At 27.9% G+C, this 20,696-nt stretch overlaps 2 protein-coding genes across 3 annotated transcripts; one reads left to right on the top strand and one right to left on the bottom strand.

The window, feature by feature from the left end:
• Window positions 1-1,668: 1,668 nt before the first annotated feature.
• On the bottom strand, window positions 1,669-8,922 carry LOC112637962 (proto-oncogene tyrosine-protein kinase ROS-like). Its single transcript, XM_025408730.1, has 10 exons — window positions 8,912-8,922; window positions 7,287-7,431; window positions 6,634-6,718; window positions 6,169-6,495; window positions 5,687-5,980; window positions 4,025-5,463; window positions 3,372-3,476; window positions 2,987-3,189; window positions 2,248-2,718; window positions 1,669-2,016 (listed from the first exon to the last, which is right to left on the bottom strand). The coding sequence occupies exons 2-10, from the start codon at window positions 7,420-7,422 to the stop codon at window positions 1,669-1,671; spliced, it is 3,408 nt and encodes a 1,135-aa protein (XP_025264515.1). The 5' UTR covers window positions 7,423-7,431; window positions 8,912-8,922.
• A 9,501-nt stretch (window positions 8,923-18,423) lies between these two features.
• Window positions 18,424-20,568, top strand: LOC105253200 (nuclear RNA export factor 1). 2 transcript variants are annotated; one of them, XM_020028115.2, is made up of 2 exons: window positions 18,424-18,540; window positions 18,681-20,568. In XM_020028115.2, the coding sequence occupies exon 2, from the start codon at window positions 18,842-18,844 to the stop codon at window positions 20,429-20,431; it is 1,590 nt and encodes a 529-aa protein (XP_019883674.1). In that variant the 5' UTR covers window positions 18,424-18,540; window positions 18,681-18,841; the 3' UTR covers window positions 20,432-20,568. The 2 variants fall into 2 exon arrangements, with proteins under 2 accessions (XP_019883674.1, XP_019883675.1); XM_020028116.2 differs by lacking the exon at window positions 18,424-18,540 and adding an exon at window positions 18,568-18,592.
• Window positions 20,569-20,696: the final 128 nt, after the last annotated feature.

The raw sequence follows: 20,696 nt of genomic DNA, 5'->3' as shown, positions 1-20,696 counted from the left end.
CGTTTCGCGCGCGCAAACGATACTCCGAATTATATGTGTTCGCACATTTAACACAAACTCCAATAATACATGTATTTTATTATTTATAAATATAATCGTTCGTAATCACATTTCAATAAAAAAAGTCGTTATATCTATATAATTTTCAATAAGGAAATATATTTCTTAATAATGGAAGAACATGTTTTCTGTGCATATCAATTTCATGAATTGAAGATAATGACGAGGATAATTGTCGTTGATTTATTATTGAAAACATTGCTATCGAGAATAATCCAGGATTCGTTTTCTTCTACAGTGAAGTTCCCGACGTTCAATGGACTACTTAAAAATTTTTTTTTAATTCACACAATTTTTTAATTCACAAAAATCCATATTTTACGATATTATCATGAAATTTGAGAAAAAAATTTATTCCACCATGTGAAATGCGTCAAAGTATGCAATTTTTTGGAGATGTAACACGTCCTTACTTTTGAGGAGATGACGAGAGGGGGGGGGATAAATTCTAAATCTGACAAATGAGTTTCAAAATAGAGGCTTTAAGCTTGAGAATGAAAAAAAAATTTCAAATCCTTTTTTTGACGTAGTTATATTTATTTGAAGTTATGCGAAAATTTTACATGAAATTACCTATGCGACAATTTTGTTGACGAGTGTATATTCATGTGTATTATATTTTACGTTTGGAAACTCTGTATTAAAAGAGAATAAAAATAAAATAAAAAAGAAATAAAAAAACTTTTTCTTCCTCGATGTTTCTCTAACCTTAATAAAGGCATTTGCCAAGTGGGGAGGTTTAAGTATTCTCATGAATCTGAGATCTATGCCGGCGGTATTGTACGCCGATATTCATATAAATTATTCTTATATTTAACATCATTTAAAGTATGATCTTAGATTGCTTTTTAAGATTTCGTTTAGTTAGTAAAATAGTTACATTCCAACTTACTTAAAACGATCTTAAATATAAGAGTGAATTATGAATATCGGCCGTAATTACGATAGGGTCAGACATGCCAGACAAATCGAAGGGGAAGAGTCGGACTAATAGAAGTACCAAAATTGTATAAATATATGTTATATTATCTAAATATTTTTGAATAAAATAAAAGAAAAAGAGACAATAATCGAGAAAATAGAAAAAAGCAACTATAGTGATTTCAATATCTATACCTGAGAACGAAAGTATTCCAATGGACTCCATAGGAAGGAATAAGCATGACAAGTGATGGTAATCTGTATGATGTTAACACAAAGGAATACAATAAACATAAAGGAATATAATAATTCAAGAACTCGAAGAAGAGAATATATTGGATAGAAATGTATAGTGATTGGAAATAATTAGAAACTAAAAGACAATATGCATACAATCTATTTATTAATAGTAATACTATTTTGTAATTATATTTAATTTTAATTTAGTACATTGTATTATATAAGGTATTAAGCATAAAAATATTATACTGATATGAAAATTATAATAAAAATATATAAAAATAATGTTAGCTATATTAAAATAGAACAAACGAATTCTTTATAATAAATCTAATATTAAGATTAAACCTAAAAATAACAGAATTAATTTAGAAATATTAAAATTAATTTTCCTGCATTTATTGAATCGTTCGAAAAAGAAGATAAACATTAATTTAATTATATCGACTAAATAACATCGACTGGACTCAGTAAGGCATCTTCCATGTTCTTTCTTAATGCTATAATATTTTCCAGACAAAATTTGAAATTTGGTCTAGCATCCGCTGCACTCCAGCAACGTAGCATCAACTGGTACAATGGTGGCGGACAGTTAAGAGTCATCGGCAACCTGCCTCCAGCACGTACATGATATATCACTTCATTCTCAGTCTTGTCAGTATAAGGTTTCTCACCCAACGATGTAATTTCCCACATTATTACTCCAAATGACCAAACATCGCTTTGAGAAGTAAATATTTCAATCATCAAAGATTCGGGTGCCATCCAGCGAATAGGAAGACAACATTCTTCTTTCTAAAACATGATTTAAACGAAAATTTAATATTTTGATTTAAGTTGTTCATTTATAGAATATGTGCAAAATGAAAAAAACGTTTATTTATGTCTTGCTTTACATAAATAAAAATTATTTATATTCTATATTACTTAAAGAAACAATGCACGATACTATTATGATAAAAAAATGGAATGTATTTTCAAAAGAATTAATTTTTAAATTATTAATTTTTTTTCATAACTGTATACCTTGCGATAATAATTATTCTGGTAGATATCTCTAGCTAGTCCAAAGTCCCCAATTTTGACGACACGATTCTCTCGATTCCTCGAAGATATTAAACAATTGCGACACGCTAGATCTCTATGTACGAAACGCAACTCTTCCAAGTAGCAACAACCTCGCGAAACATCTTCGCACATGGCGAGCAAATCCTGCAAACGCAAAGCAGCCGAATCTGACGCTTCCAAATTTCGACAATCTCTCAAATATTGTAACAGATTTGTTTCCATCAATTCCAACACTAATAACGGAGAATCCCCATCTAAGCAAATGGCCAACAATCTTAATATATGTTTGTGTCGAAAATGATTCATAAGCTTGGCTTCCTTTAACAATTTCTTTTTCTCATAGGAAGAAGCATCTTTCCGAAGCGTTTTTATTGCAACGGATATCTCTGTGCCCGATCTTTCTAAGTTCTTCACATTTCCTTGAAACACCTGCAAAATATTTCACACAAATTTACATGCGTACTTCATTAGAAAATGTATATAGTTTAATGTCAAGTAATATTATATTTTACTTTATATTAAATAATTCAACGAAAAATGTATAACAAAGTGCATGTTTGTTGTCTCATCTAAATTTTATATTACTTATAATCTATTATAAAAATTTATGTAATTTATATCTTTATTAGAATATACATATCTGTTTTGTTAATTCAAAAATTAATTTGAAACATTGCTTGAAAAAATTAATTTTTACCTTTCCGAATGCGCCGCTTCCAAGAAGTTTTGTAAATGTAATCTGTTTACGTGCGACTATGGTTACCGCACATTCATCTGGATTATAATGTAACGTAAAATTGTCAATCATGAATTGAGTGTTTCGCCAAGGTACATGTAGAATCTTCAATTCCATATCGTTCATTGTTGAAGACAAATATTGTTCATTATCTCTGCGATGCACTGTTATGAAATTTCGAGTTAATTATGTAATAATATGTATTATAAAATCTATTGTTTTTAATAAATTTATTCGTTTAGTTTTATATAAGTAAATTACTATTTGCAGTAAATCTCTAGATATTATATCAGTTATATATATGTATAATTTACAATTCAAGTCGATACCTAAATCAAATACTTACAATAATAAAAGTACCAGATGCAGATTATAGTAACTATAACGATAAAACTTAACATGAATAATAAGTAATATTCTTTCGCTATTATTCCAGGAGTGCTCGGAATATCTATATTAAGCAAAAATATAATTTTAATATCTTCGTCTGTGTATGTTTTTACAAATTTAATTTTACTTATAACTTTAATACAAAATATAATTTTTTAAATTTTAGGCATATTCATATCTAAAAAAATTAAAACATAATATCTATGCAGAATATTACAACTACTTTTGTAACAATATTGCAATATTACAAATATGTTCTCACTTCATTTACTAATACGATATTAATCTTCAAAGATAATATATGTTTTTATTAAGAATAGATAATATTATATTTAGATATTATTATATTTTTCTATGCATTTTTATGCATTTTTCACATGTAAATAAATACAAGATGAGTTTTTTATTTTCAGACATCGAAATATCTCAAGAAATACACATCGTACGAAAAAATGTCCGTAATACTTTATTTTCTAGGGGGAAAACTGACCCCGCGAAAATTAAGTCCCCTCCATTCCAATGATTTGCAATATTGCAATGATTCAATGAAATTATTCTTCACTATATCTGCAATCTTATTGTGCTGTATAGGTATTTTCATTTACTTACCACGTTTGCTACCACGTGTTGAAAAAGTAAATCTTTCATCAGCCGGCCATGTTAAATCTTCCTCGTATTCGATGTATCTCAATTTCAAGCGAAACTTGTATAAAGTTCCCGATTGTAAATTTTCGACCTTGTATATTACTTCACTGTTATAATTCATTTTAATATAATTCATTGTTTGCCACTTTTCTGCTGCAATATCTTTGTACTCTAGTATACAAAAAATCGTCAGATTAATGTTTGAGATCCACGAAATGTTCATGCTATTTATGTCGACCCCGCTCAAAGTAATATTGTTTGGTTCTATGTGAACGATCTTGCTTAAACTCTCGTTGTAGAAATCACTGAAATTTTTTGGATATACACGCACGTATATCATATAATCTTGTACCGGTAGCGACAAGTTAATCTTTGTGAAAAATCTGCCGTCTGCCGTACGTTTCGGCACATTGATAAATTGTTTGCTCTTGTGTTGCGTGCCGTTCACTAATGTAACTGACTTCCAATGCACTTCGTAGGTCACGGTCACGCAGTTCACTTTCTTGAGTGGCATCCAATGAACTACTGCTATAGTAGGCGTTAAAGCTAGAACACTTACGTTTTCTGGTGCATCAAACTTACCGGAATTAGTTTTTATTGGTATCACATTCGAATCAAATGGATTTATTGATAATTGATCAAAGTAAAAATTGTTTAAAGTAAACTTCAATTTGTACTCTGTAAATGGTGTTAAGTTCTGAATCTCGTAATATCGCTCGAACGTCACATATCGTAGCACGTTGAATTTCTCCGACTTGTTGAGATTGTTGTCTAAACAGCTTATGGAGATAGTATATATAGTAGTTGGTAAATTATATTTTTTGCATCCACTCTTTACAACCGGCTCCGGAAGATTCACACTGATGCTGTTTGTTGTTGCATTCACATTCTCAAAATTATAAACTTTCTCGTCAGGTGTCAGGCATCTCATTGGAGGGTATGGTTGTAGAGATTGATCAAAAGCGTCAATTTGATAAAAACGTTTATTTTTACTTGCGCTTATTATCTTTTCAACATATTTTTCTGCATTTACGCTATTGAGACTTGCATATTTCTTCTTCAAAACGTATATATCATTCGAATTATATCTTAAAATGTAAATGTTTGTTTTGTCAATTGTAATAGAGCGAAGTATGAATTTATCATTTACGTTTTTCATGTGTAAAATCTTACTGCATTTAAAAACGTTAATGTCTGTCACAAATATGCTATTAGAAAATAACCAGTAAATTAACGGCTCCTCATTATTTATGTCATCAATTATCATATCATTAGGAACATAATTGTTATCAGGGCACAAGGATGTATTTACTGGAACAATTTGTTCAATTTTTCTATCGAGATGATATTTCATTATATTATATTCTGTACCTCTTAAATTGCGAAATAGGAAATATAAAATTCTGAAAAATATATAATTATTTTACTCACTGTAAAACATTATTTTAACAAAAGTAGAAACTTGTACGTAGTAAAAATTCGAAATTCTTTTAATTATATTACAACTTATTATTTTTTTTACTTATGATCTTAATTATAAAACCACGTAAAATTATAGAAAAATTACAAATATGCATAAACCTTTAATGGAAAATTATTTTTTCAGATAAACGGTAGTAAACGTACCCCATAGACGGTACATTTAAATGGTAAATACAACATTCTGCTTTGTAAATTTCATCAAATTTAATTATGCCATTTTCCCACATTGTTAAGTCGAATTTTACAATATAAGAGTAGGGTAAATAATGCCAGAAATATAAATTTCTTGCTACCCAGTCAACGCAGAAATATTTTCCTCGATAAAAGCCAGCTATTTTTGTGTTATTATTTTCATTAATCTTCAATATCATTAGATCACTTCCATTTATCCAATAAATTTTGCGTTCCTGTATCGAATAACAGACATATTCTACATTTCTGAAAGAAAGGAACCAATTATAATTGTATAGTAAAAAGTTATAATTGAAATTTCTAATTTTATAGTTATTACTGCTATAATGTTGATAATAATAAACTTGTGCATAATAATAATAACTTTAATTTTATACTTAGTGTTAAAAATAATTTATGATAAATATAACTATTTTTTTTATCAGTATACGTACTCTGACATTATGAAATTAGTAATGTTTAAATCCACGTCTAATATGTGGATGCCTTTTTCCGATGTGACTAATAATTTAGGTATTGGATTTTCATGCACAGTCGACACATTGATTAAATCCGTGTAAGGACCAGCAACAATTTTAGTATGCGCACGTACTCGAAAATAATATGTCGTGTTAGATGTTAGATTGTGCACCGTGTGCTCCAATTTTATAGTTGTAATATTTTTATCATCGCAGATTTGAATCTCTTTTAAGTTCTCGATGAAAAAACATTGCACTGTGTATCCCTGTATTATTTCATCGGTAAATTCAGGTCGGTTCCATCTGTAAAAGCATAAAATTTTAGTCACTTTACATTTATCAAAATTATAACAGAATTAAAATTTTGATATATTTATATGTCGTTGAATTTAAGAAAAAGAGAGAAAAATAAAAGAACAATTGGGAATTTAGATTCCTTACCTCAATGTCACAAAAATGTCGTTTACTTTTTCTGTAAATTTATTGTCGTATTGTACAAATGCTCTGAGAGATGTTGGCTTGCTTTCTAGAGATTTTAAGAGCGTACGTATTAACATAATTATATATAAGATTAAGTGAATTAACTCAGAAAAAAACAATATAATGTGAAAATAAAGGAATAAATTTAAACTACAAAAAAATAAATGTAAACTACAAAATATGGAAATTAGCACAATATTGACCTTTAAAAAATAATATAAGAATTTTTTGTGTCATTTCAGATTTAGAAAAGTAATCGTTAATTCATGGCAAAAACGAATAAATAACATTTAATAAAATGACAAGTATTTTTCGATAAATTCCTATAGTTTATATATAGTTTATAGAAATCAGAGGTATAATATTTGCGACTGCTTTAAAACGGAGTATCAAATTAATAAAATTGACTTTACTTTAAATTATGACAATTTTTATGTATACTGTTATATATATATTATGCTTTTTTATTTCTTTTTTGGACGGAATAGAATTTATATTCTTCTTACTACTGGAAAATATTTTTGATTTCCATTCTCTCTTGAATTTAAATTATATTTACACTTTTTCGTCATAGATTTTGTTATTAATGTTTTATGCATTTTTTTGCAACTTACCGATAGATTCTGGGATAATAGAAATATTTGCAAGTGGAACCTCATCGACTTCTCGGCCATTTCTCACAGTCATACTATCAGAATAACTCCGGTCAGATTTGAAATTTAGTATATGATGATCACTTTTCTCGGACATTGAAATATCCTTCATAAAGTATAACGTACGAAAAGAATTAAGTGAATATTATATTGTTGAAGGTTGTATTTATTGTTAAATTATATAAATTATAAAATTAAACGAAAAATTGCCATTTGTTTTTTGTTTGCTTAATAATACCGGTATATACCATTCCTAAGTAATATAAATTGAATGTGATGTAGTTTTATTCATATCGTAAAATATATATTTTTTAATTTTTTTATAGCATCTTATATATCTAACATAACTCATGTCAAAAATAAAATCAATCAATAGGTTAACGAGAGTCAATGAGGAATCATAACAGCTTTTAGCATCATTACAGCAAGTAGTGCAAGCGAAAGTGCAGCTCTTTGCAATTATTAAAACAATTTGTCGAACGATTTGATTCTTTTTTACGATAGGTTAGTTAACTCTTCTCAATTTTATCAATTTTAACAATTTTACGTAATTCAAATTTCTTTTCAAAAATTTGCCGATATTACTAAAGTTTTATTAATGTTTGTACTTCAAAAATAAAAAGGTTTCAAAAATAAAAATATTGTTTCTTTACAGTTATTAAATATTAGAGTCATAGAATTATATAAATTCTTTTATTTATAACTTTTTCAAGTTTTTTCTCGAATATCGTTATATTTTTAATACAAACAAATTCTGGAAATAATAGTATGAATCGATAGTATAAACCGATAATGCCTCCATAAAAATATGTGGATATAATTGTATATAAATGGATATATATACAATGAAAATTAATATAAATTCGAGTGATTATTATTGAATATATTGTCGATCGAAAATATCAGCGTTAATAGATACAACTTGAAGAATGTTTGATGAATGATTTTTTTATTAGACAGAGTTTCTATCTCGATATTTAGTAGCTCTGTTTCGTTATATAATTACATATCCTTAACATAAAGAAATGATGCTAACATTCTAAATTAATTTTATAAAATAAAATTTACATTAGTATAAAGCTTACTATATATCAATAAATATGATATATATATAGGAAAATAAATAAATTTTAAAAATTGAAGAAAAATAACATAAAAATCTGTTGAAGCGCCATCGTATGTATATTTTAATGTAGCAGATAGTAGACAGAAAATTTCATTAAGTTTAAAAATTGTTATTTTTAGAAATAATAATTATATATGTATATGGAGAGAGAGAAAGAGAGAGAGAGAGAGAGAGAGAGAGAGAGAAAGAGAGAGACAGACAAAATAATTCAGTCAAATTTTAAAATATCGTTGTAATTAAATTTAATATACTATATAACATCTACTTGTAAACAAAATTTCGAAACTTTATCCATCTTTTTTTTACAACATTGTACATACTTTTTTCTTCTATATTGAATTACTTTTTTTTTAATCTTATCCTATTATAGGTAGAATATATAATTTATTACTATTTATTTTTAGTTACACTACTGCAATAACATTCAATTGTTTCTTAATCAAGCGAAAATATCTTTTACCTGCGTGAAATTTAAATCTGGATACATGGAAATATTTTCTTCTTGGAAGATGTTCGAAGTGATATCAACCTTCGGCGTATTAGTTGCTTTTGTCAGTATTAAACCTTTTAATAAAACACATAATATTGTTCCAAACATAATTTGCATTTTTCGTAAAAGTTTGCACTCAATCGACTTCCGTTGAATCCTGAATTAGTTGTTTTTCTCACTCTACTAATTCTGATGTGTTAATCAAATTGATATTAATTCATATACATATACATATATTTCGTTAAATTCATATATATACATATATTTTCATTAAATTCCTTAAAATTCAGTTTTAACGAATCGCAAGTTATTATCTTTTAATATTATGTTTTAGATTTCCTTTTATAGTCGCGATCACAGGATATATATTTTAAGATTAAATTAGAGAATTCTTAGTAAGTAAATAGTTTCTATTTTTGTTGTAGGAGAACAAATGACAATACAAAATGATATATATTCATTGGAATGTATCGCGAATATAAGAATATAATTATTATCAGCTTTTCGTTTTCATTAATATTATAGTAGAAAAACATCGATAAAAAGATAACCACAATCAAACTACAAACGATTAAAGAAGTTATAAAATTATAGATTTTGTAACATTTTCAGTCATATTCAAGCATACGCAGCGTGTATTCGAATTCACTTAAGTATTTACTATATCTTTGATTTTATTAAAAATATAATGACGATTCGTTCGTACGATTGTGTTACTATATACAATTGTATTACTACGTATGCTTTTCAAAATCCACTATTTATACACAATTTTTTATGATATTCATATGATGCAGTTTGAATCAAGCGATAAGTAACGCGGCAGTATGTTTCACTAGCGATCACAGTAACTGGCTTCGTATGATCAATCTGTTGCCACAAGATACTTCCGGTTAGACACACTACAATTGGACACAACTGGCTTTGATTGGCTAATCGTGGGATTGGCTAATCGATTGGTTGATCGTGCTGGTTACCCTAGGCATCGGTCGATATAATTGGCTGTGTCTAATCGTACTGTGTCTAATCGGGCAATCCCCGTTGCCACGACGTCTTATTAGCTTCATTCCGTTTGTAATTTATTTTTTTTCACTCGCGGAGATACTCGCGTTATTTCAAAAAGAATTAAAATCTTTAAAAATTGTTTGACAAAAAAGTTATATATATGTAAAACTAAAATAGTTATATCTATAAATAAAAATAATTATATGTATATATAATTGTTTAATGAATTTTATTATAAACTTTTTATATTAATTTATTTCTGACTATCTTCTCTTTAGCATAAGAGGCACGTTTACTATATAAAAAGATATTCTGATTATAAGAAAAGTAATAATGGATTTAAAAATGTGATTTATACGTTTTCATGTAACGTAACATTCATGTAATGCAGTTTGAATCAATAGCGTGGCGTTTTTGGTATAAATCTAGTAGTTCTAGTATAAATAAATATATATTTCCAATAGCATAAATAACTAAAATAATTGTACGAGTTATTATTATCGTTATTTGCATCGAATAACCTTATAATATAATAACGTATATAATATAATTTTACCTAATATTAACTTAACATAATATACTTAATATAATATATAATATAATATAATATAATATAATATAAAAAACGTATAATATTAATTACATTATTATTTTAATTATACTATTGTAATTTTATATACGATAATTTTTATATTCTCCAGTGCGAATTAGTGCATTCAATCAAATTCTCTCTTTTTCCTGCTATAAATCAATTACTTTTTCCAAAAAAGTGATAAACACTTAAATTACGTAAAATATAATTGAAAATAATTTTGTAATGCTCCGATCTCCTTTTGTGACTTATTCAGTCCATTCATATATTAATTGATATACAACATTTTTATTTTTAAAAATATTTTTATATTATTAAAGAAATATTCTGCTAAGAATAATTAAGAATAATTCTGTGAGTTAAAAATAACTAAGTATAATTAAACAAGTATTTATATAATGGTCTCTTTTTAAATTCATGCATAATAATAGACGTATTTTCAAATATTTTATAAATTTATAAAAATTTATTCCCTCCACAGCAATGATATATATGTATACGTACAAAGATTTATATGTACAATTTGAAATAAGAAAAAGTTCGAAAACATAATATAAAACAAGCTTGAAAAGAAAATTACAATTGTGTGTTAACATTTATGAAAGTGTGCAGATCTTATATAATATATAAAGTATAAAAATACACATGTTGAATATCTAATAAGTATCGTAAGAAAACAAACATTCAAGTATTAGTACATGCATATACAATTTTTTCTTCATTAACTAACAATAAGTTATTTATGTCGGTTAGATAATATATATAACAATAATATTTATTGGATTCAATATATCGTCTCCTCTACGTCACTTCTTAGAACTATAATATTTTCGAGACAAAATTTGAAGTTTGATTTAATTTCCACTGCATTGCAACAAGACAACATTGATATCAAATGGACAGTTAACCTTTAATTATCAGTTGTTAAAAGACAACGTAACACAACGTTTTATGACACGTGGCTGTCGTCAATAAAGAACTTAAGATATGCCATGATGCCCGAGGTAACACACATTCGTTTTATATATGTTTCTTAAACGTATCCAATATTTTTTAATCGTAAGACATTAATAAGAAAAGTTTTTAAAACCATAGTTAACAAAACATATTTTTCACGTTTCTAATACAGACAAAATAAAAACTAATTTTTGTTAATTTTAAATTCTATATACATACATACATATATATATATATAGGTATATACATATATATATATATATATATATATATATATATATATATATATATATATATATATAGGGTGCGTCACCAAAATCCAGACAAATCGAACAATTTTTCTAAACGAAATTTTATTAATGAAAAAATTAATTATTAAGGAAAATTCTTTCACATATCACATAGGGGGTCCTTACAGGGTATAAGGTTATTCTATATAACTTCCATCAGCTTCAATAACGGCCTCTATTCTCGATCTGAAACGTTCGCATGCACGCTGCAGTGTAGCGCTGTCCATATCGGCGAATGCTGCTTCAATAGCAGTCCTTAATGAGGTCACGTTGGGATGACTTGACTTGTTGGTGACCCTTTCAACAACGCACCATACATAATAATCCAAGGGATTTAAATCAGGACTATTGGGAGGCCAGAATTCTCTGGACCAAAACATGTCAATGTTGTCTGAGAGCCAGTTTTGGACCAAATGGCTCGTGTGAGCCGGTGCACCGTCCTGCTGAAGCACGATATTTTGCCACAACATCATAGACGGTTGATCTCGGATATCTAAAAAACCAAATTATTTCCGTTGGTGACTGCCCAGCGCGAAGGCCTTCGATAATTGCGGCTCTTCGATTATATTCTCTGCCTGGTGTCGACGCTGCGGCCATTTTGAGTTTGTGACTATTTACTAGAAGCATCAAACTTACTCAAACGCCCAAGGTGACTTTGGGCGGAGGCGCAATATGGAGGGAAATTTAAATTGAAATTTGTCCGGATTTTGGTGACGCACCCTGTACATACATAAATATATATATATATATATATATATATATATATATATATATGAAATTATTACGAAAACTATATTAATTTCTATTATAACATCCAACACAGTACCAAGTCGTCTAAAAGTACTACTAAAACTGAACACAGTTTTTTGTCACAGACATCTATTACTGACTCGTTAAGTCAACGAAAAGATGGCTCAAAGTCGTCTCATGATCCGAATTCAGTGACTTTTTAGTCTTGTCTATATGTTGACTAAAAGATGACTTGATTCATTCTATATAGATTATCGACACTCGGTAGTAGAAATACTACAATACACACAATAAATGGACTAATTCTCTAATTTATCCGCCTAATTTCTAATAATCTGTTTAGTATTCTGAATCTCAATAAGAAATCCAGATTATTAATAAATTATATAAATAAATATATATAAATAAATTATTTTAAATTCAATTTGTCAGAAATTAAACTGATAAACAGTAATGTCAGGAAAAAGATGCGGCTCACATGCATACAATGCGTAGCACACGTATGTGGCTCTCTGTGATTGATGCGTGCGAGCAGTATCCTCTTTCTGGCATTACTGCTCGTAAAAGGCAAAAATATGCTTCAAATTTTATATTAATTACTAATTCTTTATATACATTTCGTAATAAATATTAAATACGAGAAAAGTTAAGAGTGGCTTGCCGCGTAGCGGCAAGCGAAGATACACGTGCCACATACTATTATGTCTCTTTTATGCCATCTTTTTCGACAAAGCGAAAAGATGTCTTCATAGACATCTTTTCGCTTAGTCAAAAAGATAATTTAAAAAAGACATCTTTTCGTTATCTTTTAGTATAATATGCTATGTGGGGTACTATTGTTTGTATGTCATGGTATTGCTATCATTTGCTCGATGACATTCGAGCAATAAAGTTTAGAAATTTAGAAATTTAGAAAGAGAGTGAGTGCTGTTCTTTATCAAGTGATTTAATAATCTAATCAACCTACAGAAAGACACGGATAGTTTAAACAACATTTATGACAAAATAATAAAGGTCACGTAGTTTCGTTTTTCCTCAGGTTATTTAATTTTTTGACGAAGTCTCACACGGACGCATCAGTTTCTCTCAAATTCGAATCTAGTTAAATAACGTTTTTTATTAATGTGATTTGTGCAGTTTTACAAGATTATCGTCTATGCCTGTCTTCTGATTATTATTACATCGGTAAAAATTGTTGACACTTTAATTCGTTGTGCGTGCTATGTATTCAAACCGTTAATTAATTAATTTATTTATTTATAAATCTTTTCCAGTATATACTTGATAAGGACCACAACCATATGATCGAAATGTGATATTAATAAACAAAATTTCTGGCAGGTTTGGTCGACTACACTTTTTTCAATGAACCTTTAATTTAATTAAATTTATTTTTAAAAACATTGTGAAAATAAATATAACATGTTTTAAAAATAAAAATGTTTTAAAAATGAAATTTAAATTATCAAAATTATCTTCAGAAATATTAAAGAAGTTGCATAATTATTAACGTTTAAGAAATCTTAACATGTTATATTTTATTTTAAAACTTAAAAATATATGTGTATTAAATCAAATATAATATATTTAATCCAAATGTTAATGCTATCTATATCAAATTATTATATTGATGTTATTAAATATTTGAATAAATCGAATATTATTATGTGATATTGATAGCATCATAAATTTGTAAATTATAAATTGTAAATTATAAATAGTTATAATTGTATTTTAATTATAATCTAACATTGATATTTTAATTGTGTAAAATACAATACAATTATGACTACAATTACATTATATGAAATTGTATTTACGATTATAAATTCTTATGTAAATTACACGAAAAGTTATCAAAAGTATACGTATAATGATTACATAATAGTAATTCATTAAATTAAAATATTAGTTTCTGTAGTATATATTTATGGAATATTCATAAAAGTAGCTGTTTGTATTTTCACGTCAAAGAGTCATTAATAAATTCGGAAAATTTTTATATAGAATATAAAAATTCGATGCTAAATTAAATATAAGCATTATAAAATTTGACGGACACATTCATTACAGAATCGCGAGTCAATTATTATAAATTTAATGATATGCTTTCTGTTAGCTTTATTTATTTATGAATTCCATATTGCGCGGAACTGAATATTCTTAAAATAAATTATCAAAGTATGAATGCAAAAATACCGTGTTCTTTCCGCGTTCTCTTCGCGTCCTTATACAAGATTATCATTTTAACAAACGAATTTTATCTCTGTTCCTCTCGTCAAATAATATTCCTAAATATTGCTAATTAAATATAAAGTAATGTCGAATAAGAGAGTGAAGATTCGATGTGATAAATGAAGGATTAAATATTAGCTTCACAAAATTTAACGATCACCTTCGATATTATAGAATCGCCAGTTAATTAGTACGAATTTAATAATTTGTTTTTTCAGTTATATTTGTATTTATGAATTTTTTTTTCGTATTAGAAAATATTTTAAATATAAATATTTTAAATGTAAATAAATTAATAAATTACCGTTGCAAAAACACTGTGTTTTTCTCGCGTCCTTTTTCGCGTACTTAGACGAGATTGTTGTTTTAATAAAAGAGTTATCGTTCCTTTCATTAAATAAACATTAATGAAAGTTGCGTGGCTTATACCGCCGACGAGTCGAAATGATTTTCATCATGGAGAATTATTTCTTACCAGTTCTTGTGAGATCCTTTCGCGACGTCTAGTTCGGTGCTCTGTAAAAAATTGGGAATTTTTATTGTAAGATTGGAATTAATCCCAGGTTTTCCTGGCAATTTCCGAAAGCAATGATTTCGATAGTAATTCAACGACGAACGCCATACGCTTCTTTAACGTCGAATTAATTTAAATAATATATATTTAGAAGAGAAAAATGTATCTTTTCTTTTCTTCGTTCTATCATTATTAGGATTGGTATTATTATTGTCTATATATTGCCAGAAAGATTTAATAGTAGATTAAATATGGATATAGCGTTGTGCATAAATTTTTATTTTTCAAGTAATTTCATATTGTAATAGTTTTTATTAACTGTTTGATAAAAGTGATTACGAACGAATATATTTTATTATTAATTATTAATTATTTCTAGGTACTGGGGATATTAACATTAATTTTTAGTTTCTTTTAAGAAACTATTTGCAGATATTGGACATCCATCGCCATTTTGAAATATTAGTTTTTAGATATATACCATTATATATATATATATATATATATATATATATTAATAATATATATATATATATATATATATATATATATTAATATATGTGTATAATAAAATACATGCACAAATTAACGTATTCAAAACATTTATAATTTTTATTAATCTTATATATACTATACACGAAATTATACATGAATGTTACATCAAATGTGCGAATACTTAAAAATTTCGAGACGAATCGAATGGGTACCCCTATATCAGCAAGATATTGATTAAAGAAAAAAAAAGTATTAATTTAAACATTATAAGAATAGGAATCTAGAGAATTAATCTAGAATTAATTATATATTTAAAATTATTTATTTTATTTTGCACATTATTCGAATTGAAATTTTTTAAATCTTGCTGTTAACGGGTTTGATTCGTCTCGCGCGCGCTAACGGTACCCCAAAATTATTTGTATTCGCACATTCACTACAAACTTCAATGATGCATGGATTTTATTACTTATAAATATAATCGTTCGTAATCATATTTCTATAAAAAATTGCTATATCCATTTAATTTTCAATAAAGAAATATATTTCTTAATAATGGAAGAACATGTTTTCTGACGTAAATATCAATTTCGTGAATCGAAGATAATGACGAGGGAATTGTCATTGATTTATTACTGAAATCATTGCTATTGGGAATAGTCCGGAAGATCCGGGATTCGTTTCCTCCTACGATGAAGTTCCTGACGTTCAATGGATCACTTAACTTTTCTTCGCAGATTGATCTTGCGAAATCTGATGAGAAACAAAACGCTAATCGTTCCCCATTTTTAAGATCGCTCCTCTTTTTATCGCATACCGATATGTCACCAGCGTATTTGATAACTTCGATTATTCTATTATAAAAATTATATGCAATTAAATATTTGAAATATTATAGATTTATTTATTCGTCGCGTTTTCCCGTGAATTCAAGTCGCGATTTATCTTATAAAGGATTCGCAAATGAATCGAACAGTGAGTACTACATATATTCGTGAACGTTACAGACATCAAATTGTCTGTCGAAATATTTTCGCATTTATATGATAATAATTATATCGCGCGCGATAATAATGTCTATTGAAGGCGTTTCGATTATTCTATTATAAAAAATATACATATCGCAATCGGATATTCCAGATATTATCGATATTTATTCGTCAGGAATTTTAAATCGTGATTTATTTTATAATTTAATATTTTATAATTGAATTGTTGACTTACAGCAAAGCTTTGTCTACCTTTTCTTTGAATATTATCTTTAATAGTCCGCGCAAAATGCACCAATAATGCAAACACTTTCTTCGAAGAAACGATCAATAATTTTATTAATGACTTTTTTGATTATGATTATTTACGTTTATACGTTATTTATATAAAACTAATTAAATTCTATTAAATTCTATTATTGTATGTCGATTATTAATAATAAATATTGCATAATTAATCATCACTAATCAGTCTTGTCTGGCCTATATAAAAATTTTTGGTAAATTTTATATTATACGTATACTTTGGACACTTTCATGTAATTCTATATAATAAATTTTATTTTGTATTAAATTTCAAATTATATTTTATATTAAATTTGTATTATATTTTGTAATATACATTGTATATTATATATATATACATATATATATATATATATATATATATACATTATTACATTATACATTATTACATTATATATATATACATTATATATATATATATATATATATATATATATACATCATTGTATATTATATTCTGTATTAAATTTTGTAATATATTTTATAATATATATATTTGTAACGTAATTATTTTTATACTACATAATTTAATATTTGTAATGTGTTTTTATGCAAATTACAAATTATAATTATAATTTAAGTTGTATATATTATGTAATATATATTTTATATATGTATTATATATATATATATATATATATATATATATATATATTATATTCTCTGTTTGGAAACTCTGTATTAAAATAAAATTTAAAAAATGAATAAAATAAAATAAAATAAAATTAATAAAATTAAAAAAAATATTCCTCTTCAATGTATCTTTCCACCTTCATAAAGGCATTTTCTTTTGAGTGAGAAAGTTTTCAATACTCTTATGAATCTAAGAGCTATGCTGGTGGTAATATACGCTGATATTCATGTTCTTATATTTAAATTTATTTTAAGAATGACCCTAGGTCGCGTCTTAAGATTCCGTTCAGTTATTAAAATAGTTGTATAACAATTTATTTATCATGTTTATATATTATTTTCAAATTAATGAATTAATTGTTTTATAAATAATCAAGTAAATAATAAAATATAAATATTAAAATTCATTAATATTCCGCGTATATATTATTTAATGCATAGAATATTTTGCCAACGAATGACCAATAATATGTTCAGCCTTGCTGATGTAAACAGTAACGCGTTATTGTTTACATATTACGGTCTCGTTGTGTGTGTGTGTAGAGAGAAAGAAAAAGAGAGCCACAAAATTTTATTTAAAAATTTTAAATTAAGAATTTATTTATATTTATATAGATAAACGTCTTGCTCTATAGCACTGGTATTTCGTGCACGTAGCACAGAACAAAACCAGAAATTATGCACGTCATATGTTACCCTCTGAGAACATTAGTGGCTTCGTAGTTCACGGTTTTAATTGTACCTACCATCGATATGATCGAGTCGTGGCATCTATCAGAGCCCATTAGAAACATTATACTACAGTGAAAAAGAAAAAATACCGATACCAGTAGGTTAGAAAATAAAAAACAATTTTTTAATATTTACTACATCTACATTAATCATGTATGATTATTATTTTATAGTATCTAAATAGTCTTCGAATTTAATAATGTATACATGAGAATACATTTCTTTCTAATGATATTTGCAGAGAAACATACAAGTAACCTGACAGACATGTAAACATTGAAGAAGCTTTAAAATAAAAAGAAGCATATGATTAAAAATAAACGAGAAGAAAAATAATAGAAAAAGAGGTTTTTCTAAAGAAGATTTCCAACGATTTAAGGTACATCAAATTAATGCAACAAAATGATGAAACAAGAAAATGTTCAGGTACAGAATGTACCAATTATTCCTTATCAAATAGATTCCTCAATTGCTATAAGAATAGCTATGGGAGCAAAAATGATCCACGAAAGGGCACTCATGGCTCGGGCTGATATATGGCATAAAATCAGAGTCATTAGAGGCTTCCAGTATGACAAGGAGACAGTCTTGAAGGCTATTTTGAAGGCAATAGAACCAATCGATTTGATACCAGTGAAGTATCAAGTTTGCGGAGAGGATGCCTATTTCATAGCAAGAAATTGTGGTCCTGCTCTTGAGAAGCTGTGCAAAACAAATCTGATTATTAAGAATGTCAAGGGTGATGCTATCATCCTTGTGGTAACTTTAGGATATGCCTCGATCAATGATTTAAGAATACACATACAACCTATACTACTGACTGCGCTAACTAAGAGATACGATCCAAATCAGAAGACTTTAAATTTGGAAAATTTTCATCTGGATCCTGATATAGACAAGACTGTCTATTGCCCATTGTCTCAGCTCAGGACTTCTAATCACGTCTTAAAGATGGCGAAAACTCATATAACTACTATCGAACACCTGAATCTACAACGCAACGAGTTGTTCAACATATCAGCGATAGAGAATTCAAGTTTAACATCCATCAAATACCTAGATCTGAGGCATAATAGTTTATTGAATATGGATGCGCTAACTCCTCTTAAGACTCTGGAGAGACTCACCAAGCTTTGGCTGGATGGAAATCCGCTTTGTGAAAATTATTCAACCGCAAACCAGTATGTCGAATCTGCAAAAAAATATTGCCCGCATTTGCAAGAGCTGGATGGTGTGTCCATCGTGCCAAATATGCCCCTAATGTACAGAGACTACTTTCAGGACGAAAGGACGCAGCGTCTCGTATATAAATTCACTTACCACTTCTTCAATCTACACGATCAGCTAGACAGGACATGTTTACGAGGACTTTATCACAAGGACGCGTTTTATTCCATGAGCTGTGCGATTCCCAATTCCGTGGCGCAAAAAACTGGCCTCAATCTTTACACAGGCAACAGGAATCTTTTAAAGAAAGGCGCAAAGAAAAATACGTTCCTTTATCACACTCAGGAGGACATTCTGGTAGCTCTGAGCAAATTGCCCAGGTCCTATCACGACAGGGGTTCCTTTACATACGACGTCATGTACGACGACGACAAATGCATCGTGTTCTGCGTCTCGGGTCTATTTAAAAAGCTAAGCTCCGGCACCAACGTACTATCGTTCTCCAGGACGTTCGTTCTGTCAGCTTCCCTGGACAACGAATATCATATTTTAAACGATCAATATCATATATACGCAGCACCAGAGAATGTGACTCCTGACAAGATAGTGGTGAAGTATACATATGATGAGATCGTGCCGGTTTGCTTCAGCCCGAGCGAAAAGTCGGTGCTAGTCGCCAGAATGAAGCAGATCACCAGGATGAATAACGAGTCGTGCGAGTCGTATCTGTCGGAGGCCCAGTGGGATATGCGAAAGGCAGTATCAAGTTTTATGAAAGATCTGAAAAGCTCGTCGATATCAGACAATGCGTTCATTACTAAATAGATTCTTTCTGAACGCATAATAATATTTAACTTTCTGTAAAAAGATTTCTATAAAAATGTCTATATTTTTCTGTATATTCTACATATTTCTGTGAATTTTTGAAGAGCTTTTGGAATAGAGGATTTTTTTTTCCATGATGAGAATTACCCGCAGTTTAATTATTATACGTATATTTTATAATATGATATATTCGTTTCGAAATAAGAGGTAACATCGATGAGAACATCGCGAGACGATGTTACTCGCATGGCATTTAAGTCGTCCC

The sequence above is a fragment of the Camponotus floridanus genome, unplaced genomic scaffold (genome assembly GCF_003227725.1).
Source record: "Camponotus floridanus strain SB8 unplaced genomic scaffold, Cflo_v7.5 scaffold226, whole genome shotgun sequence".
Taxonomy (NCBI): Eukaryota; Metazoa; Arthropoda; class Insecta; order Hymenoptera; family Formicidae; genus Camponotus; species Camponotus floridanus.
This window is presented reverse-complemented; position numbering and strand designations above follow the sequence as displayed.